The 20,416-nt window shown below is 40.6% G+C and overlaps 2 protein-coding genes across 9 annotated transcripts; both read left to right on the plus strand.

Annotated features, from left to right (window-relative positions):
* Positions 1-1,083: 1,083 nt before the first annotated feature.
* Positions 1,084-19,210, plus strand: LOC6561962. 8 transcript variants are annotated; one of them, XM_032736411.2, is made up of 14 exons: positions 1,084-1,560; positions 8,593-8,776; positions 8,837-9,142; positions 10,504-10,605; positions 10,915-11,019; positions 11,236-11,334; positions 11,895-11,993; positions 12,061-12,159; positions 12,271-15,438; positions 15,529-15,627; positions 15,775-15,867; positions 16,539-16,604; positions 17,955-18,459; positions 19,142-19,210. In XM_032736411.2, the coding sequence occupies exons 2-14, from the start codon at positions 8,665-8,667 to the stop codon at positions 19,146-19,148; spliced, it is 4,860 nt and encodes a 1,619-aa protein (XP_032592302.1). In that variant the 5' UTR covers positions 1,084-1,560; positions 8,593-8,664; the 3' UTR covers positions 19,149-19,210. The 8 variants fall into 8 exon arrangements, with proteins under 8 accessions (XP_032592302.1, XP_032592301.1, XP_032592304.1 ...); XM_032736410.2 differs by lacking the exon at positions 1,084-1,560 and adding an exon at positions 8,451-8,528; XM_032736413.2 differs by lacking the exons at positions 1,084-1,560; positions 10,915-11,019 and adding an exon at positions 8,451-8,528.
* Positions 16,741-17,233, plus strand: LOC116805297. Its single transcript, XM_032736419.2, has 2 exons — positions 16,741-16,822; positions 16,890-17,233. Exons 1-2 carry the CDS (start codon positions 16,759-16,761, stop codon positions 17,171-17,173), a joined length of 348 nt encoding a protein of 115 aa, XP_032592310.1. The 5' UTR covers positions 16,741-16,758; the 3' UTR covers positions 17,174-17,233.
* Positions 19,211-20,416: the final 1,206 nt, after the last annotated feature.

Raw genomic sequence — 20,416 nt, forward strand, 5'->3', positions numbered from 1 at the left:
TATCTCTAGATCTCTCACTATTTGCATTCAAAATTAGTATTAGAAGACAACTTTATTTTTAAAACAAGATTGATTTGGCTAATAATTTCTCCCGAAAAGTATGCATACTCATTATAAGTGCGAATGGTGATCATTTCCTTAGCATATCTAGCGGAACTTTTGTGCGCCCATCCATAAAAAGTTACGGGAAATGCACAGCAAGGAAATGAAAAATTTGTTGGCGAACTTTTCAACTGCAAATAGTTTAATCAATTTTATATATAAATTGACATGGGCTAATTGCAGTGACATGTTCACTATGAAAAATACTGCGAAAAATGATCTTATATGGTTGTGGGGGTGGGCAAGCAAAAAGCTTTTCACGCACCATTTGGCACATGTGTGGGTGAAGGTTGTCTGTGTGCGACCGCAGCTCCAACCGAGAATAAATATGATTATATAAAAAATTGAGAAAAAAAAAATTAAACAAGAGGCGGCATTGTTAAAGCGCCATAAACGACAAGATCGATGAGTAAACCTCAAACGAATTATGGCTATTCAATGAGCCATTAAGTAAACGACAATTGCAATTTTGTGTTGTGGGCGAAACAGTCTTGCGTATGTTCCAGATCAAAATGTTGTATTCCTAGAGCAGCAGCAAGGTCAAAACAATTGAAAAACCGTTAATAATAATATTGCCAAAAATACAATTTATTAACAGTGGGCGTTGCTGTTAATGCCTACGCAAAAGCTTACAAGTCGACTGTCAACTGCTTGCGACTGTTAAGTGTGCTGCAGCTGTTGCTGTTGCTGTTAAAGTTCTGCTCTGTTAGCGAAGCTGAATCGTAAACGCGACAGAAGACACATTTGGCGCTGTTGCTGCTTTTGCTGCTGCTGTTAATGCTTTTCTCTGTTAGCAAAGCTGAAACGCAAAACGCGACAGAAAACAAAATTGGCGCTGCTGCTGCTTTTGCTTTTGCTTTTGCCTTTGCTGCTGCTGTTAATGTTCTGCTCTGTTAGCGAAGCTGAAACGAAAAGGCGACAGACGACAACATTGGCGCTTAGTTTGGGTTCAGCAGCGCTCGAGTGCGATACGAAAAAAGCCAGTTAAATCCGAAATCAGCAATCAGCAAATGGGAAAACAGTAGCAACAAATAGTTGAACAGTATATTATTTGGCAATTTATTTTTTCAATTTAACAAACCGTAACTCAGCTCGCCAACAGCTGTCACTTTAACTCAATTAACGATCAGCGAACAACGAAAACAAATCTTCCACCTCCACCCCATCCCTGTCTCTCTCTCCCTCTCTCTCTATCTCTATCATCTCTCTCGCTCGCGTCGTGTTGTCTCGTGTGTGGAAACGTGTACGCAGATGTTTTGAAAGTCCTCCAGTTCGGGCTGCAAGAGCAACAAGGACTGTTTGCCATTATAACGGCTAGCCGTGTGCTAACTCAAAGTTTATTATTGTGCAAACCAAAGTTGTAAACAGCAACAGCAACAACAGCAACAGCAACAACAACAAAATTAATACAAACAATAAAGGGCGACAACAGACAGCAGGCCTAGACACACAGCTGTGGTAAGTACACTGCACAAAAATCATCAACTTTCAACTTCAATTGTTACCCATCAATTTTATAAAAAAAAATAAATTAAGTTCAAGGGAATTTCTTTTTCAATGTCAGATTTTTAGATAACAATAAATTGGCTTGATTGAGGCAAAAGTGTAAAAGCAACTTTATCCCAAGCGTACAGCGACATTTTCAACTGATTCCAGAAGTATCTGCTTAAAATCTGTCACGAAGTCAAGTATTAATTACAGATCTAAAGATTTGTGTACATGTTTTTTCGTCTTTATTTTTTAAAACTTTAAACACGAAATATTTATCTCTTGAAAATTATTACCTGATTAAAGAACAAGCTAGCAAGTAGATTACTTAAAAAACGAATTAGCTTCTTTTTTTGGCGCTGTGCAGCGATTGGTAATCAAGGAACAGCAAACAATCTAGCTAAGTAAGTAGGCGTTGACCCGACTGACTATTCCTGTGACTGGTGAATGTCACTGCAAACAGGAACTGTGACTGTGACTGTGCCTGTGCCGGTGCCTGTGATAGCCACTGTGACTGCTACTTAACATTGCGTGCTTGCTGCTTATCCTGACCTAAAAGTTCATTGACTGAACGCAGAGTTGGGGCAGGAGTCGATTGGGTCGATTCTCAGTCAGTCTGTCTGTCTTCCTGTCTGACTGTCTGTCTGTATTGGCATTTAGTGGCAGCAACAACAACATCTGTTTATGCTTGCAACTTGCTCCGTTTCATTGTTTTGTCAATGTTGTATTGATGTCCACACACACACACACACACACACACACACACACACACAGACATGTTGTGCCACAAGTGGCAAACGAGGAAATCTTTTTTTGGGCAAGTTCATTGTGGCTTCTAGTGTTTTTTCAAGCCCATGACATCAGCTCCATTAAATGCAAACCGGTCGACTTTATCTATCTCTCTATATATATGTATCTCACTCCCTCTTTTGTACACTCCCTCTCCCTCTCTCTCTCTCTGTCTCTTTCTCGCTGCCAGACTCAGTTTTCAAAGCCACCGATTATGAGCCAGAAACAGCAACAATTAAATTACCAAAGTAAAAGAGAAGTGAAAAAGCTTGAGGCGTAAAAAAAACGACTACAAATTATGAATGTTTGCAGCAAAAAATAAATATTTATAAAATGATATAACACTGGGAAGGCAAAAACTGAGAGAAAGACAAGAAACAGGTAGGCAAATATTAGTCACAGCTTAGGCATTAGCATTCCGTTAACTGTCTCTAATTATATATATATACCCAATTATATATATTTCAGTTAGATATTGTATTTTGTAGCCTGTCTGTTTGTCTGTTTGTCTGTTTGTCTGTTTTTCTGGCAGGAAACCAAAAGTGGGTTTGGTCAGGAGCTCTCTTGGCCAGCTTTCACTTGGCAAAAGCGTTTGCTTTAAGTTCTCAAGACACAAAACACGTTTACCAATTCTAATTAGATTTCGAGCACAAAACTAGTTCACACACTCTCACACACACACACACTCACACACACACTCACACACATACACTCACACACATAGTTGACGTCAGTTTGTTGTTTATTTTGTGTGTTTATCACTTTTTGTGTGTGTTTTTTATTTGTACCCGTTTTTGGCACAAAACACTTTATTTGTTGCTGATGCTTCTACCAGTTTGCCGGTATTTTGTCTTGTTGCCTTGTTTTGCTGTTAATTAAACTTAAACACAACTTGATTGTTGTGATTTTTGCTGCTGCTGTTGTTATTGTTGTTGCTGTTGCTGTACTAACTGGGCAAAGAGAAAGAGACGGTCGCAAAGACCGTCGATTGAGATACAAAACGGCGTAACGTGTGTGGGCGCCTTGTCTGGAAACTTGGCCAACATTTTGGCCAACTCCATGTGGGCTAAAGGAAACGGCCAAGACAGTCTCTAAGACAGCCGGACGACGCAGCCAACTTGCCCCTATTTGGGCGTAAAAGTTGATGATCAACGCTGGAAAATGAGCTCATTTTGTCTATATATTTTTTGTATTTATTATTATTATTTTGTGTGTGTTTTTTTTTTGGCAATTTAGAGAGCGTGAAATGCGACTATTAAAATGAGCAAAAACAACAACAAAAGTTCTATTGTTAATAATGATTAAAGCTGACAGATGTTTTATGGCATGAACTCAACAGATTTAAGTGCCTAACAATATGTATTAATCAATCGTTTCTTTCCATATTTAATCCAACAATTTTCTATCAATAATTTATTGCAAGTCGGCTTTCAGCTGGATTTAAAGCTTAAGATTTATAACCAAACCATATTTTGGAGAGAGTATAAATTCTTCGAATTGCCATAAATGAATTCTTTTTTCTCTTTGTGTATGCTGTTAAACTTATGATTGATTTTATTATTATTAAATATATACCCTAGCATCTACACCAAGTAGTAGGAACTATACACGAAATATGAAAGTTGAGAACTCATTGCGAAATACAAAAAGCTATCAAAGGGTATATCAAATATAGCCTTGAATATGATTTATATGCTATATGAAATTGATTCTACAGGTGTAAGCATAGGAAAACCTTTTATTCTTAAATATAGCTCCAAGCTCACCAAACTTAAAATTTGCAATCGATCTCTGTAAATATGTTGACCGTGTTGAGGGCAATATAATTTACTTGTGAAGATTGTAAGGCATTGAAGGAGAAGTCTCCGACTCCATAAAGTATATATAAATAAAAGTAAAGTATGTATATATATATATATATCTTCATCAGCAACACTGCCTTCATTTTTTGCACTTGACACTCGCTCAGCTTTAATTCCTGTTAAAACATAAATTGTTACCACAAATTCTGAAAAAATTCTTACTGCTGAATGCAGTACAGACGACCGGATCGGACCACTATATCATATAGCTGCCGTGATAACAATCGGACAAAATATGTATTTTAAGTTATACAATCGAGTTCATTCTAAACGTTTAAACCATTCTAAAAAGAATTTAATATCCCAAATGTGAACACAGCACAGCTTATCGTGAAATAGAAAACTTATAAAATAAATAATAAATATAAATAAAATAATTATATTTCAGACTCAAGGCTTACGCAAAGATAGCCGTTCTCAGTTGCTTTTTTGTTAGTTTTTTAATCTGCATTCCACAAATACCAACTGTCAAATAATGCATGGGATAATGCATATGCCTGCTGGGGTTAGGGTATTTGGGCATTGTTTAGTTATTCTTTCATCTTGTTACTTGATAGCATAAATTGTTGATGACGTGCGCCAGGTTTCTGAATGGCTATTCTATAATTTACTTATTGTTATTGTTGTTGTTGTTGTTTGTTTGTTTGCCGTGTGTTGTTACCCATGAAGCGTGCTTGCGTGTGTGTGTTTGTGTGTGTGTGTGTGTGATGTGTCCGCGAAAAAAAGTACGAGTTCAAAGTTGGCATCATCCATCAAGATTCAAGTGGCAAATTTTGCATAGAGTCATGCAACGAAAATAGCCGACTGACGGCAAACGGCAGTGACAGAGACTGAGAGACAGAGAACGAGAGAGAGAGAGAGAGAGAGAGAGAGAGAGAGAGAGAGAGACAGAGAGAGGGAGGTAAATAATCGCAGTAGCTAATGTGGGCGTGTGCTCAATTCAAAATCAGTTTCAATACGCTCAATTGGCCACAGAACCGGTTGCCGTTTGACCTGTGCACCTGAAACTCAAGACTGAAAACTCAACATTGAACACTGGACACTGATTAACTCGTACTCGTATCAGTTGCACCATCTATAATTCAATTTTAGAAAGCACCTGCCCCCGACTCAGCTCCGTCATGGAAAGCCATGTCAAGTTGCATGTCCGATTAACTTGATTAAATGGGACTAAGCTGTCGGCTGCCTCGTGTTTGTGCCACAAATTAAGATTAATAAGCTGTTGGCAGGCAACACTTTCAGACACACAAACACACTGTACAAAAACGAGTTCTTAAATTTAATAACTGCACTGCGATTTTTCTAATAGCTCGGCAGAGGATTATTATTATTGTTTGATCAGATTGCGCAACCAAACCAAAATAATGAGTAAATAATTGTTAAGCGAGCATATGGACTCCTTTACTCTGTAAATGTATGAAATCTGCGACGCCTACACTTAAAAAAAAAACACATAGAAAAATGTAGAAAATATTCCTAAAATTAACATTTCTGCCTGTTAAAAATATTTGGTATATTTATAAAAAAAATAATTCTAAAATTAAACAAGCTTTTTTCTATTTTCTATAAATGTTTTCTATTATTGGCAATCAATTTCTAATGATTCGAAAAGGCACTCCTCTTAAAAAGATACATTTTTGCATTTTAGAAACATATTCAGATTTTCTAAAATTCAGCACGAATTATTTCAGTGCTTGCAAGACTGTTGCTGAGTTCATTTCATGGTTGCGAACTGCAGCCACGCAAATGTCTGGCATCAATCAGACTATATGTATAGCTGATTCATCCGATTTCACTTGAGCGGTGGCCTTATATGGTTGCGGCAGCACTGATTGATATTGAGCCCCACTACCCGCTAACCGCTACCCCCCATCTCTACCCGTCTCTAGACTCCGGGGCAGCAGGCAATTGAAGTGCGTTGCGCGTGTGGGTGCATATTCAGATACAGATTCACATTCAGATTTAGCTTCAATGATGATGTAAGATTCGCTTCTACTCGTACTTAGCGGAGCATATGGTAATCTAAATACAACTGAGCAAAGCAACAAAAAAGCTACCCAAAAAACAAACACACAAAGAACAACAAAAACATGTTTCAATTGCGTGCGAGGTCGCGGGGCGCAAACACGCCCACTTTTTAGCCTCAATTTGAACAGCTTTGCTCCAGCCCCGCCGCTGCTGCTCTCTCTCTCTCCCTCACTCTGCCTCTGTCAGTGCAGTCAGCCACACCCACTCAGAAATTGGCTCAGCTGTTTATTTACATAAAGCGGAGCTGTTGATTTCACGGCCAAAGAAGTTGCACGCTTCCACGCTGCCACATCCACATCAACTGTTAGTGCCACTGCCACCATTTACGTCCGCAGCCACTTGGACTTTAAGACTTGCTCTTGTTCCCTTTTCAATTTGAGCCAGAGTTGGCAACGTATCAACAACGTGACACGAACACGAACTGAAAATCAAACAGGATGGCATGAAAAAAATATAACAAAGATTTTATACCCTTGCAGAAAGGATTCCAACTGCTGACTTCTAACTTGCAGTACAAATGAAAATATCCGACACTTTAAAGCTATATAGTAATGTATTTAGAGACAGCTTAATAAATATTTGAATTATAAAAACAATAATTAAATCAAACAAACAAATGTTCTTTGTGCAAAAACTCATCTTTCGACTGATATTGTCTCTGACTTCATGATAATATAAGCTATAATTATCAATTTTTGCCGGCTCTGACTTATATGCTGTTTGCCGCTAAATGACGCATAGATTTCCAGTTTCAACAAGATGGCTTTAAAACTGGTCGAAAACTCGACTGATTTATTTATTTATTAATTTAAAGTCGAATAATATCAGTCGACACAGTAAAACACAAACAGCAACAAAAAAATTGAATTGAATTAATATTTAAATTTATTCATTTATTTAATGTGGACTCATATCATATATAAAATGTTATAATTAAATTTCAAAAAAGGTTTATTTATAAGATCTCTGAAGGTATTTAAAAGCAAACTGGTCTAAAACATTTAACATGTTTTGGGGAAAACACAGAAAGTAACAATTATGAATAAGATTTCTGAAGGTATTTAAATGCAAACTGGTCCACAAAGAATCCAATTAAACAACAAAAAAGAGTCAAGAATATATAGATATATAGGACGCGTTACGAATTATCAGAATATACCCAGTACAAACACGGCTGCAACTCTAATTTGAGGTGCTCGTTTCATGGCATGCAATTGTCGCTCCATAAGTCATTAAAAGTAATCGTTTTGTTGGGCTTACATGCGCCAAATGGGCAACATTAGCACTCTGAATATTATTTTGTATTTTGTATTTTTTTTTTGTTTTTTGGGGCGCAACCTTGCTGCTGCCAGACTGCCCAAGTCAGTCATCAGTAAGTGCGGGGAATGGGGAAATGGGCGTTTCAGCTAACGTTCAATCGCGTCAGCTAATCGCTTCAAGCGAAGAAAAAGCCAAAGCCAAAGCCAAAGCCAATTGAGGTCGTCATCGCAAAGTATCGATTACATCCGCTGCGATGTCGCGACCTGTTACCAAAATCCAAAACGCAAGCCCCAATGCAAGGCAGGGCAAGGCAAGGCATGGCAAGGCATATATATCGAGCAGTGCCTGACAGCTCCAAAAGGGCTTTTTAGCGCCTTTTGGGCTATGCCGCTCAAAAAAGAAGGTCACGGGTTGAAGAGCCTACCGCAAACTTATAGTTTTTGTCCATTGTTTGTCTTTTTCAGGTGGGCAACCAAATCACTTTGCTGCAGCAAAGTGGCCCAGAAAATTCCAAACAAATAAATCGCTGAAGTCACGTTCAGAGTTAAGGGGCGCCTCTCCCTTTTTTCTTTTTTGACTTTATGGAATTTATGCCATTGATTTTGAGGGTAATTTAAGGATTTGGTTTATTGGCTAACTCATTCCAAAATGAAAATCTGAAATAATCAAAACCCCAAATATATAAAATATCAGTTTTACATGCAAGAGTCTTTAACCACGAAATGATGCTGAAAAATATCGTTCTATCTTTAATCTTTATATCTTTATATATATTTAATCACACTTAAGTATATATTTCACACAAATTGAAAGCTCTGCAAATCAATCAAAGTAGCTTACTGCTCAGCTCCGTCAAATATCGATCAAAAGTACACCATTTTTAAACGCCCAAAACCCATACGAAAACTTCATTTTTTGTAGATATAATATTCGAAAATTGTTCAATTGATTAATCCACTGATTGTGCCCCAAAAGTGCTGCACCAAAATGACTAAGAATGTTAGATATAAGTTGATGATATTGGCAGAGTTGATAATCAATCCTTGCACTCTGCGTTTTGCAGTTACACAAATCCAAATCGAAGTCGAAGGAAGTGGGACCCTGTAAGCCCGTACGCAATATCCGTACGCTCAACATGGCCGGCAGTATTGAACAACGTCCGTGGACGCCGACAGTGCGCATTGGTAGAATTGCGGCGGAGACTACAAATCCGGGACCAGCTATTGTCCAGTTACCAACGCTAATTGGTAAGCATATTCTATATTCTACATGCAATAATCAAGTCAAATTTCGATTGTTATTCACAGGCAGCAAAGTGCCGGATTCAAAGAAGAAGGGCGCACCGTCATATTCCTTTGGCCACAAGTTATGTGGCAGGGATGAAACAACCGGACCCGGTCCGGCACAGTACAATGTGTCGGGAATGCGACCCAAAGGCAGAGATCATGCACGTGCCGCTACCCTACAGAGTCGTCCCAAGGAGTTGACACGCTTCGTGAATCCCGGCCCGGGTGAATACGATGTGATGCCGGCGGCGAAGGCTGTCATTGATGCCACACCCAAATACACATTTGGCAAGAAGCCGGCGAGCGCCAAGTTCCAGCTAATACCAGGTAAGTCGAGACGGTCCTTATGGCCCAAACGAGTGTTCACCGTGTTGGTTGTTGTTGGTTTGTTGTTGATGTTGTTGGTTTGTTGTTGGTTTGTTGTTGGTTCCTGTTGGTTGTTTGAATGGCTATGCGTTTTTATTATGGTGTTGTGTACTTATTATATTGGTCATGGGTTGCATGCGCATCATTATCGCTATGGATTACGGAGAAGCCTCATATCTCAAGCAAAGACATCCAAGACATCCAAGATCCAAGTCACGGAGACAGGCCGCATCATCATCATCATTGTTGTATATATAAGAATCACATATCGAGCTAACAGATCCATGAATGAATCGAATCTCATCCAAGCAGCGCGTAAGTAAACGCTGCCCTAAAAGTCATGAGCTCTATCTCGCTCTGCCTCTCTCTTTCTCTCTCTCTCTTAGTAGTCACGTAGCTGTAACTTTGTGCTGCTTGCTAGTATATTTGTGTCTCTCTCCCTCTCTCTCTCTTTCTCTTTCTCTCTCTTGATCTCTAACTCAGTAGTCACATAATTGTAACTGCTTGCTACATATCTCTCTCTCCCTCTATCTTTATATATCTATATATCTCAGTAATCACGTAGCTGTGGCAACTTGTACCAAAAAAAAAAATATTCAAAGAAAATTACAATTTTTAAATAGGAGCATATTATGAAATATCACAAATTATAGTCAATTTGAAGGCAATCGTGTAGTGTGCTAGACTTATCGTAAAGCGAGTAACAAATGCTGTGTAGAGTATGTAGATAGTCGTAGATTTTGAACCATGTACACTCCCACATATGTTTTTTAATGTTATCACAAGCCTTTAATGAAAAAAAAATGAAATTATATATATTTTTTTTTGTTGTTTCATCAATTTTCAAGTCGTGTAAATATTGTACAGTTAATTGGTACATTCTTATCACTACATTTATATGTACCTATCACACCAAAGCGAAAAAGAATTAATGTACCCTTTACCATGTACCATGTACCACTGTCTAAATAAATTGTCTAGTTTTGGTACATTTGTACCATCACCGCCAACTGCAACTGCCAGTTGGTCTGGTATAGCTGTCTCCCTCCCACTCTTTTGCTTTCCTAATTTGACGACTTTCTCCCTCTCTTTCTTTTTGTACTTTTTTATGTAATTAGTAGGCATTTAGCTGTATTTCAATGTATTTTCTATGTGGTTTTTCTTTGTATGGTTTGTGTTTGATTTGTTGAATTTGATTTTTGATTTGTTGATTTTGATTTTGACATTTAACATTTTTCTTCTTTTTAAACCAAATTTAACTGACCCACTCACTGACTGCCAATCGCGAATGCTGCGATAAACAAAACAACAACATTTTTTAGGTCCTAACCATTATCAAGTGGTGCCGCTTGATGTCATTAAGCCGCGTGCGCCTCGTTATTCCTTTCGCATTAAGGTTAACGTTTACCTAGTTAACAATCCAGGTAACACAACTAACTGCCGGCCCAATTGGCTAATGTCTGTTGCCCCGCCATCCAGTTAATATCCACACATTCTCACACACGTTCTCTTTTGCATGTGTTCCTCACCACTTCTGGTTTTCCTGGTGTGCTCTCCATCTAACCATCTCTATCTCTTTAACTCCTAGTAACAACACTCCGTAACTCATTCAGTTTAACCCACTCTAGTCTTACTTATTGCCATGTTTGTAGTCTAAAAACCAAAAAAGAGAAACTAAAAAATATGAAAAACGTTACCCGTACCGTAATTATTTGTTTTATTAACACTAACAGCGCCAAATAGCTATAGTCCCGAAAAGGTTACGCAATCGAGAAAGAATGCGCCACGTTACACATTCGGTAGACGAACTAAAATCCAACACGATCAGCATACACCAGGTAATATGTTGTCAAACTCCCTTCCCCCTGCCCTACGCCCTACACACAACCTAACTCCCTCAAACCCACGAGCAATGAGGCACTTGTCTGTAATATATGCCTAGCCAGTAGTAGCATCTAGTTAGACTTCGGATTGGATTACACCCGGCTAAACGAACACGAACATTTCGGTCTCCAGTTCCACATAGTAATCATTTTCCTATCTAACCCGTACAGCTCCCGGCGCCTATTCCCCCGAGAAGGTGAAGCTCAGCAGGACACCCGAATTTAGTTTTGGCATCAGACATCATGAGCTGCGATCCGACTATACGCCAGGTTTGTCTAGCTCCACTTAAATACAACTTATAACCCAAGCACACCTCAATGTACGTCCTTCAAGCTGTAAATATCTGTAGTTTACCATCAGTAGTAGTATCCATTGTGGCACTAAGCATACATAACACAATTTGAGCAATAATTTTGTTTTCAAAGTGGATTCCTTGCAAGTAGTTCTTAAAATAAGTGTTATTTTGAAGTTAAATAGTCAACTGCCACAAAACTGATCAAATGTTAAAAGAATAATGAATACATTGCATGCCCAAAAACTTGAACTTAAAACTCTCAGCACCCGAAGCGCAGCTGACCCAGAAATAAACCCCATTAATCACATATTTTTATGCATCAATCAGTTCTTAGTCGATTTGAATCTATATTTTTTAGTGAATGCTAAGCAAAAGTTTCGCTTGAATTAAAATACTTTATTTGCATTATAAAAGTTGATTGAAATTCAGAAACGATTCATAACGAATCAGGTCGTACATTGAGCAGACACTCATAAGTAGCATATAGATATAAGACTTGCATCCAATCGGCTTCAATTTTGTGAACCCTTGCAGCACCTGGCTCTTATAAGCCGGAACAAGTAGTCCTCGAGCACACGCCCGCATATAGTTTTGGTCTGAGGACGAAGCACACACAAGTCAACGATTCGCCAGGTGGGGTCTAGTCGTGAGCCTTGCTCTAATCACAACTGATTAAATGCACTTAAATTCTTAACCTTAGCACCCGGCACGTACAGTCCTGAAAAGTCTAAATTGCATTCGACACCCGCTTTTAGCATCGCTGGCAAGGCGAATCATGATGTGGTTGATGCCACACCAGGTGAGTGTATTCGGCCAAGTTCCAAGCCAATGCGAAACTTTAGCTATATTTCTAAGCCGTAGCTTTATTCCTACTCTAAATGGAATTTCCGCATCTTTTATTTGTTTACAGCGCCCGGCGCATACGAGCCAGAGAAGTGTGTGTTGAACAAAACACCCGCCTTCAGTTTTGGGCAACGGGTGCAGTTGAGCAGGTCGCAAGAGACACCCGCACCCGGCACCTATGAGCCGGAGAAGGTGCGCTTGGACTTTGCGCCCTCCTACACGCTGGCCGGCCGACACGAGCTGAAATCCGTAAACCTCAGCCCGGCCCCAGGCTCGTATGCCCCGGAAAAGTATCGTAGCGATCACACGCCTGCGTTTAGCTTCGCTGGTAAGCATGAGCATCGACTCGATAGCTCCACTCCGGCACCGGGCGACTACTGTCCCGAAAAAGTACGGCACGATCACAATCCCGCTTTCTCATTCGCCGGACGCCATGACACACTCAAAGCCAGCGACACCCCAGCCCCAGGCGCCTATGACACCGAAAAAGTGCGCTTAGACCACAATCCCTCCTTCTCCTTCGCCGGCCGACACGATCTCCACAAGCCGAGCGACACCCCGGCCCCGGGTGCATACTGCCCCGAGAAGGTGCGACAAGACCACAATCCCGCATTTTCCATGGCTGGAAAGCATCAAGTGACGATTACAAATGGCACGCCAGCCCCGGGAGATTATTGTCCCGAAAAGACCAGGCTGGATCATGCACCTGCCTACACTTTTGGTGGCAGGAATGATCATAAGGTGGAGAGTAATACACCTGCTCCCGGTGATTATCATCCAGAGAATGTTCGACTAGATCATAATCCAGCATTTTCTTTCGCTGGTCGTCATGACCTCCAAAAGCCAAGTGAAACACCTGCTCCTGGAGCATACTCTCCTGAGAAGGTGCGTCAAGATCACAATCCAGCATTCACAATGGCTGGCAAGCATGATACGAAGATCACAAGTGAAACTCCTGCACCCGGTGATTATCACCCAGAAAAGGTGAGGCAAGATCACAATCCTGCATTTTCTTTCGCTGGTCGGCATGACCTCCAAAAGCCAAGTGAAACTCCTGCACCTGGAGATTATAGCCCTGAGAAGACTCGATTGGATCACACTCCCGCTTACACATTTGGCGGCAGGAATGATCCCAAAGTTGAGAACAATACACCTGCGCCCGGTGATTATTACCCTGAAAAAGTCAGACAAGATCACAATCCGGCTTTCACAATGGCTGGCAAGCACGATCCAAAGATCACAAATGGCACACCAGCACCGGGAGATTATTCTCCTGAAAAATCCCGATTGGATCATACTCCTGCCTACACCTTTGGTGGCAGGAATGATCCCAAAGTTGAAAATCATACACCTGCTCCTGGTGATTATCATCCAGAGAATGTTCGACTAGATCATAATCCAGCATTTTCTTTCGCTGGTCGTCATGACCTCCAAAAGCCAAGTGAAACACCTGCTCCTGGAGCATACTCTCCTGAGAAGGTTCGCCAAGATCACAATCCAGCATTTTCAATGGCTGGCAAACACAATCCAAAGATCTCAAATGATAACCCAGCACCTGGAGATTACTGTCCCGAGAAGACTAGGTTAGATCACACTCCCGCTTATTCCTTTGGTGGTAGAAATGACCCGAAAGTGGAGCATAATACACCTGCTCCCGGTGATTATCACCCCGAAAAGGTCAGACAGGATCACAATCCCGCTTTCTCCTTTGCTGGTCGCCACGATCTTCATAAGCCGAGTGAGACTCCAGCTCCTGGAGCCTATTCGCCTGAGAAAGTACGCCAAGATCACAATCCCGCATTCACAATGGCTGGCAAACATGATCCCAAAATTCCAAGCGATACTCCAGCTCCTGGAGATTATAGTCCAGAGAAGACTCGATTGGATCACACTCCCGCTTACACATTTGGTGGAAGGAATGATCCCAAAGTTGAGAATAATACACCAGCGCCCGGTGATTATTACCCTGAAAAAGTTCGCCAGGATCACAATCCGGCATTCACAATGGCTGGCAAGCACGATCCAAAGATCACAAATGGGACACCAGCTCCGGGAGATTACTCGCCTGAAAAATCCCGATTGGATCATACTCCTGCCTACACCTTTGGTGGCAGGAATGATCCCAAAGTTGAAAGTCATACACCTGCTCCTGGTGATTATCACCCAGAAAAGGTGAGGCAAGATCACAATCCCGCCTTCTCATTTGCCGGTCGCCATGACCTCCAAAAGCCAAGTGAAACACCTGCTCCTGGAGCCTATTCTCCTGAGAAAGTTCGCCAAGATCACAATCCAGCATTTTCTTTCGCCGGTCGCCATGACCTCCAAAAGCCAAGTGAAACACCAGCTCCTGGAGATTATAGCCCTGAGAAAACTCGATTGGACCATACACCTTCTTACAGCTTTGGTGGCAGGAATGATCCCAAAGTTGAGAATAATACACCTGCACCCGGTGATTATCACCCAGAGAATGTTCGATTAGATCACAATCCGGCATTTTCTTTCGCCGGTCGTCATGACCTCCAAAAGCCAAGTGAAACACCAGCTCCTGGAGCATACTCTCCTGAGAAAGTGCGTCAAGATCACAATCCAGCATTCACAATGGCTGGCAAGCATGATACGAAGATCACAAATGGCACACCAGCGCCTGGGGACTATTCCCCTGAGAAGTCTCGATTGGATCATACTCCCTCCTACACATTTGGTGGCAGGAACGAGCCCAAAGTGGAGAATCATACACCTGCTCCTGGTGATTATCACCCAGAGTATGTTCGGCTCGATCACATTCCCGCCTTCTCATTTGCCGGTCGTCATGATCTGCACAGGCCAAGCGAAACTCCAGCTCCTGGAGCCTATTCGCCTGAGAAAGTGCGTCAGGATCACAACCCAGCATTTTCGATGGCCGGCAAGCATGATATAAAGATCACAAATGGCACACCAGCGCCAGGGGATTACTCGCCGGAGAAGACGCGACTGGATCATGCACCCGCTTACACATTTGGTGGCAAATATGACCCCAAGGTGGACACCCATCAGCCGGCGCCCGGCGACTATGCGCCAGAGAAAGTACGCCTCGACCATACACCCGCCTACACAATTACAGGTCGGACGATCATCGAGCATGTCAGCCATACCCCGGCACCCTGTGACTACAGACCGGAGAACTGTCAGCTGGATGGCACGCCCGCCTTCACCTTTGGCATGAAGCTGAAACGGGAACAGATCAGTGATACTCCAGGTAAATAATTGAGCACAAAGCGGATTGGGGTATTCATTTGACTTGCAAATGAGCTCAAATCGGTTCGTTCTTTGGCTTTATTTTTTGTAGCACCCACTGCATACGAACCGGAAAAGCACAATACTCAGCACACACCAGCCTACACATTTGGCACTAGATCCGAGACCAAGGTCACCACCGATACACCCGGTAAAGAACTCTACTTAGTATTACTATCCAATACATCTTAGGCTTACTTTCACCAGCATGTTGCTTACTTTATGTCTTGTCTTGTTTCAATATATATATATTTATGTATGTGTTTTGTGTGCTGCATCTTGTAACGCCTGTCCTTAGCTCCCGGACATTATCATCCAGAGCAATGCAATCTCGACAGCTCGCCGGCATTTAGTTTTGGTCTCAAGACAACACCTATGCCCATCATTCGAGGTAGGTGCTGCTTGCCTATTATGTTTTGTTCTAAGCTTTAAGCTGGTGCTGGATATTCGCATGCTTTATACAAACCCTTGCAGAACTTAAAGGTTCCTTACTTATTTGTAGCATTTTGTCCGATTTGTATCCAAATAGGATAAATAGTTCATATACACTCAAAAATTTTAGTTTTCTGTATTCAGATATATGAAGAAACACACTAAATTTTAGAAAAATGTACCTTCAAATTAAGAAAATGGATAAATCTGGTTTTTAGAAATATACTTTCTGAATATTAAGCTATGACTAGCTTCTAAAATTAAGGCGATTTTTTCTGAGTGTAGAAACGGTCAAACAATATTCAGCTTCCATATTTGAATTTTGTATGTTTTTCTAGTGTTTTTAAACTTTTTTTTTGTTAAACTAATCAATGTGATATAAGATATATGTTCATATATCTGCAAGGGTATTCGATCTTCGGCAATTCGAAGCTAGCCGTTCTTTGTTTAATTTTATTTTTGTATGTACTATTTTCTGTATTTCCTATTTTCTGTGTATCTCATATATATATATATATTTTGTTTACATTATATCGGTGTACTGGCCTGCATACATACATATATATGTACCACATGTATATACAATACATATATACAAAACTGTATATTCATCCAAACTGCACTCACTAGAATCTAGAGGCGCTTACATTGAAGATCGCATCTTGCAAAGACGTGAACGACGCTTGGCTAGTCCCGGTAAGAGAGCATCCAACAAAAATACTCGAAAACCTTTCAAGTACTTTCATTTAATATGCCTAATTGCAATTATACACTGAAATCCATTTGTTACCCGTTGCGTAAAGCCAAAAAAATATACAAATAGAGTTTGTAGTCACTGTTGGATAGAAGAATGAAGTGGTTGATTATGGCAATTTTAGTATTTTGGATCATCTCATTGATCGATAGTGGCAGATGTAAGTTTATAATGAGTTAGCCAAAGAGAGAGCCGTTGCAAGAAACTCCAAAATGTTGTCATTTTAGTTAGACCAAACGGGGCGTGTTTGGTGAAAAACAAATACAAAAACGAGCGATACTGTAAGGGACCCCGTCGCCAGTTTTATGTCTTCCATCGCATCATTTTGAACTGTGTATCAGTTTTCTCCAAGTGCCAGCGGGTCCACAAGCACAACGAGTGGCCCAGTCTCAACAAATGTCAAAGAGAATGCGCCTGGCATATGCAAATTATAATGCCTCCCAACTCAACGAATACAACGACGACAACAGAAGACCCTGCAGCTGGCAGACAAGCAGTGGCAAGCGACTAAGCCAAGAGCAGCCAGACCACAGAGTACAGCTGGAGCTGGAGCTGGAGCTCGAGCTGAAGCTGGAGCTGAAGCTGGAGCTGAAGCTGGAGCTGAAGCTGGAGCTGAAGCTCGAGCTGAAGCAGTCATAGCGTAGACGTTGCCGATAAGTGAAATGCTAACTAAAAGAGTAAAGTAAAAAGTCGACTACGATATACCCTGAACCCTGATCGTGAGCTGTTATGTATATTCCAGTTTCTTTTGCCAAATGTCCCTTTTACAAATTTTACACATCCAAATGTAAGCAGGTGTGCAATTGCACATTCATTTCTTAAGGCAGCCACAGGTACTGAATTAATGCATACACAAAATGTTGTTTGTAATTATAACTTTAAGTTATACTCAATATTCCCAAATATAATTCGATTTCTTTATGATATTGCCATAGCTCAGTTATCGTTTAAGGTCAAGTGAAATTTCAACTGGCATTCAGAGTACTTGAAACGTTTGATAAGTTGCTAGAGGCGTGGGAAACTACATACATGCATACACAGAGAAGAAAATCGTATCAAGTTCGTTTACTTCGAATGTTGTTCGAATGCTTACTTCTCATTTGTATTCCCGACACTCTCTCGATCTGAGATAAGACACCTCAGGTTGAGATTATGATTCACCATTCCTAGTTTGTTTTGTTCGAATGCATTTAATTTTCTCTGTGTACTCGTATGCATATGTATATATTGTGTATAAACCGACATAGCAAAATACACAATTGAATTGAGTCTAATTGCAATCTGTATCATAGTACGCAACAATAATGACAACACCAATGCAACCACAACAACAACCACCACAACAACCACTGAGACGCGCTTTGTGAATGGCGTTCAGGTGCCAGTGCAGCAGGAGCAGGGTCAAGTGGAGACAAAGACAATCGTAAAGCACACAACCACAAATGGCACCACCACACCACACACACAGCTAGCACCAGTCCCAGCGGCAACAGCAACAACAACAACAACCACCACAAAGACAACAAAAGTCGTAAACAGCACAAATGACAATCAGAGCGATCAATCAAGATTGAAGCACACCACCATGCACCATGTGGCAAATGCACACGCCCAAAGGGGCAATCTTCAAGTCACCGCCCAAGGCAAAGCGGATGCCAGCACCACCAAAGCGGCAGCGGCAAGCACACGCACAGTGGTGCAAAGTGACGGTGCAATTGTCACAAGTGCCAAATCCATCAAATCGAGCACCGTCAAGTACGCTGTGGAGGCGAGCAGCGTGCAAGAGAAAATAATCAGGTAACCCTCGCCCCACTAAACTCCCCTTAATTGTTACTCGTTGTTTTGTGTGTTTTTCTCTTTATTTCTTTTTTTTGCAGCCTCATCAAAATCCAAGCTCTCTCACCTATTAACCCAGCCATTCAAACAACCAGTCAACCAATTCTAATAACCTAAAAAATATATAAAAATAGAAGATTAACATCTGTAAACAGAATCGTTTCTTAGCCGAGTCTGAAGTACCTGAAACTAAGTACAAAATTCTTCATTTGGATACGTTTTTCAATTCTTATTTACTACAATTAATTGTAGCATAATTTAAGCAAAAGTCGGCTAGCTTAGCTCAAGTTTTGTATTAAAAACCGACCCCAAAATTAATTACTAATTTTAGCTGCATTTTCAAACTTGAGGCAATCTCATTTTACATTTAAATTAAATATTAAACTTAATTTGCATTCAATGCTCCTTCTTGAGTCAGGAAAATATTTATTTGGATTTTTATTAATATTTCTCTTTAAAAAAATTAAAGCCATTTCAACATAATCTACAATTTTGAGTAAATATTAACTCGGAATAATTTATTTTGAAGAATTTTGTACTTGTACAAATTGAATATAGCGAAATCCATGTCCATAAGCTGGTCATTGCTTCTTCTGTGTGTATTTGATGGTCTACATTGTGCATGATGTCTTTTATTCTGCAGCTCCTAACGTCTACAAGATACCCACTGTCTTGGGCAGCAGCAAGGAGGGTCCCATACGTTCAGCACCTGCCTTCACAATGGCCGGACGGATGCGCCAGCCGCTGATTCCTGCACTGGTGTTGCCCGGACCCGGTTATTACGATGGCGAGTATACGGTAACCAAGTCCAAGCCCCCAGTTTATACGATGCGCGGCAAATATAAGATGACCAGCGATGATAATAAACCCGGCCCAGGCGCACACTGTCCCGAAAAGGTAGGCAATTTAAATTTATTATTTATTTATTTATTTGACCTGACCTGACCTGACCCGCAGTATTGGGAGAAACGTTCGACGCCTTCGATATCCTTTGGCATTATGCATTCACAGTTCTGTGGCAAGTTGGGCACATATATGTTGCCCGAGCGTTATACACGCTGCCTGCTCACAAATCGACCCTATAAGAACTTTCCATAAGCTGAACACAGCCCATTAAATCCACTCAGAGCATTAACAGAAAGCCAAATTAGAAAAAGATTAAAATGATGTCAACTAAATATAACAAAAAATAAATGTTGCCATTCGATCTGTTTTGTTAATGTTAATCCACAGGTGAATCTATCCCATATGCCCTCCTACAGTTTCGGGATCAAGCACTCGCCCTATTTGGGCCACCTGAAACAGAAGGACAACGATTGCGATTATGGCTTTTCGGGCATCTGCTGAACATTGTGGAACAGTCCTGGAACACCTGTGGAACTCATCTGCTCGTCCTCGCTCTGCTCAAGACGGTCTCTATTTCTTTTACACAAAACTTAGCTTCCTCACTTTCAGTTGCAAACTCCAAGTAACCCCAAACTCTTTGTGTGGCACACATCGAGCACTAACCTTAAGATTTGATATTTTTGGAAATCATATATTGTAAGTCCAAAGTGTTGTAAAATGTTAAAAATATACATAAACAAAAACAAGTAAGAATGCTCAACATTTACTTCATTATCGCATGATGAATATGTTTTCAATTTACGTATAGTATCAAAGAGATATATCTATCTTTAAATAAATGTGTATCTAAAATCTGTGGTAGCATTAATCTGTAGCTCAAAGATTTATCAAATGGCATCGCTTGTGAAAATCTGTTTATTTTTGTCAACGATCCTGAGTGAAATTCGAGGAAAAAAGGTGTTTATTAATTGGGATGTCAAACCGGGTTCAGAATTCAATACACATTTCAGCATCGATCGTAAACCAAACCCTCTGATTTCGAGTTATTATGATTACTTTTGATTATTATGCA

This window comes from Drosophila grimshawi, unplaced genomic scaffold (assembly GCF_018153295.1).
Source record: "Drosophila grimshawi isolate 15287-2541.00 unplaced genomic scaffold, ASM1815329v1 contig_1377, whole genome shotgun sequence".
Classification (NCBI taxonomy): Eukaryota; Metazoa; Arthropoda; class Insecta; order Diptera; family Drosophilidae; genus Drosophila; species Drosophila grimshawi.

Bases quoted from the DNA above. Each gene is read 5' to 3' on its own strand.
- LOC116805297 (XM_032736419.2), top strand. From the start codon at position 16,759: ATGAAGTGGTTGATTATGGCAATTTTAGTATTTTGGATCATCTCATTG. The intron at 16,823-16,889 runs GTAAGTTTATAA...TTGTCATTTTAG, and splicing joins ATTGATCGATAGTGGCAGAT to TTAGACCAAACGGGGCGTGT.
- LOC6561962 (XM_032736410.2), top strand. The intron at 11,335-11,894 runs GTTTGTCTAGCT...GAACCCTTGCAG, and splicing joins GCGATCCGACTATACGCCAG to CACCTGGCTCTTATAAGCCG. The intron at 15,439-15,528 runs GTAAATAATTGA...TATTTTTTGTAG, and splicing joins ACAGATCAGTGATACTCCAG to CACCCACTGCATACGAACCG.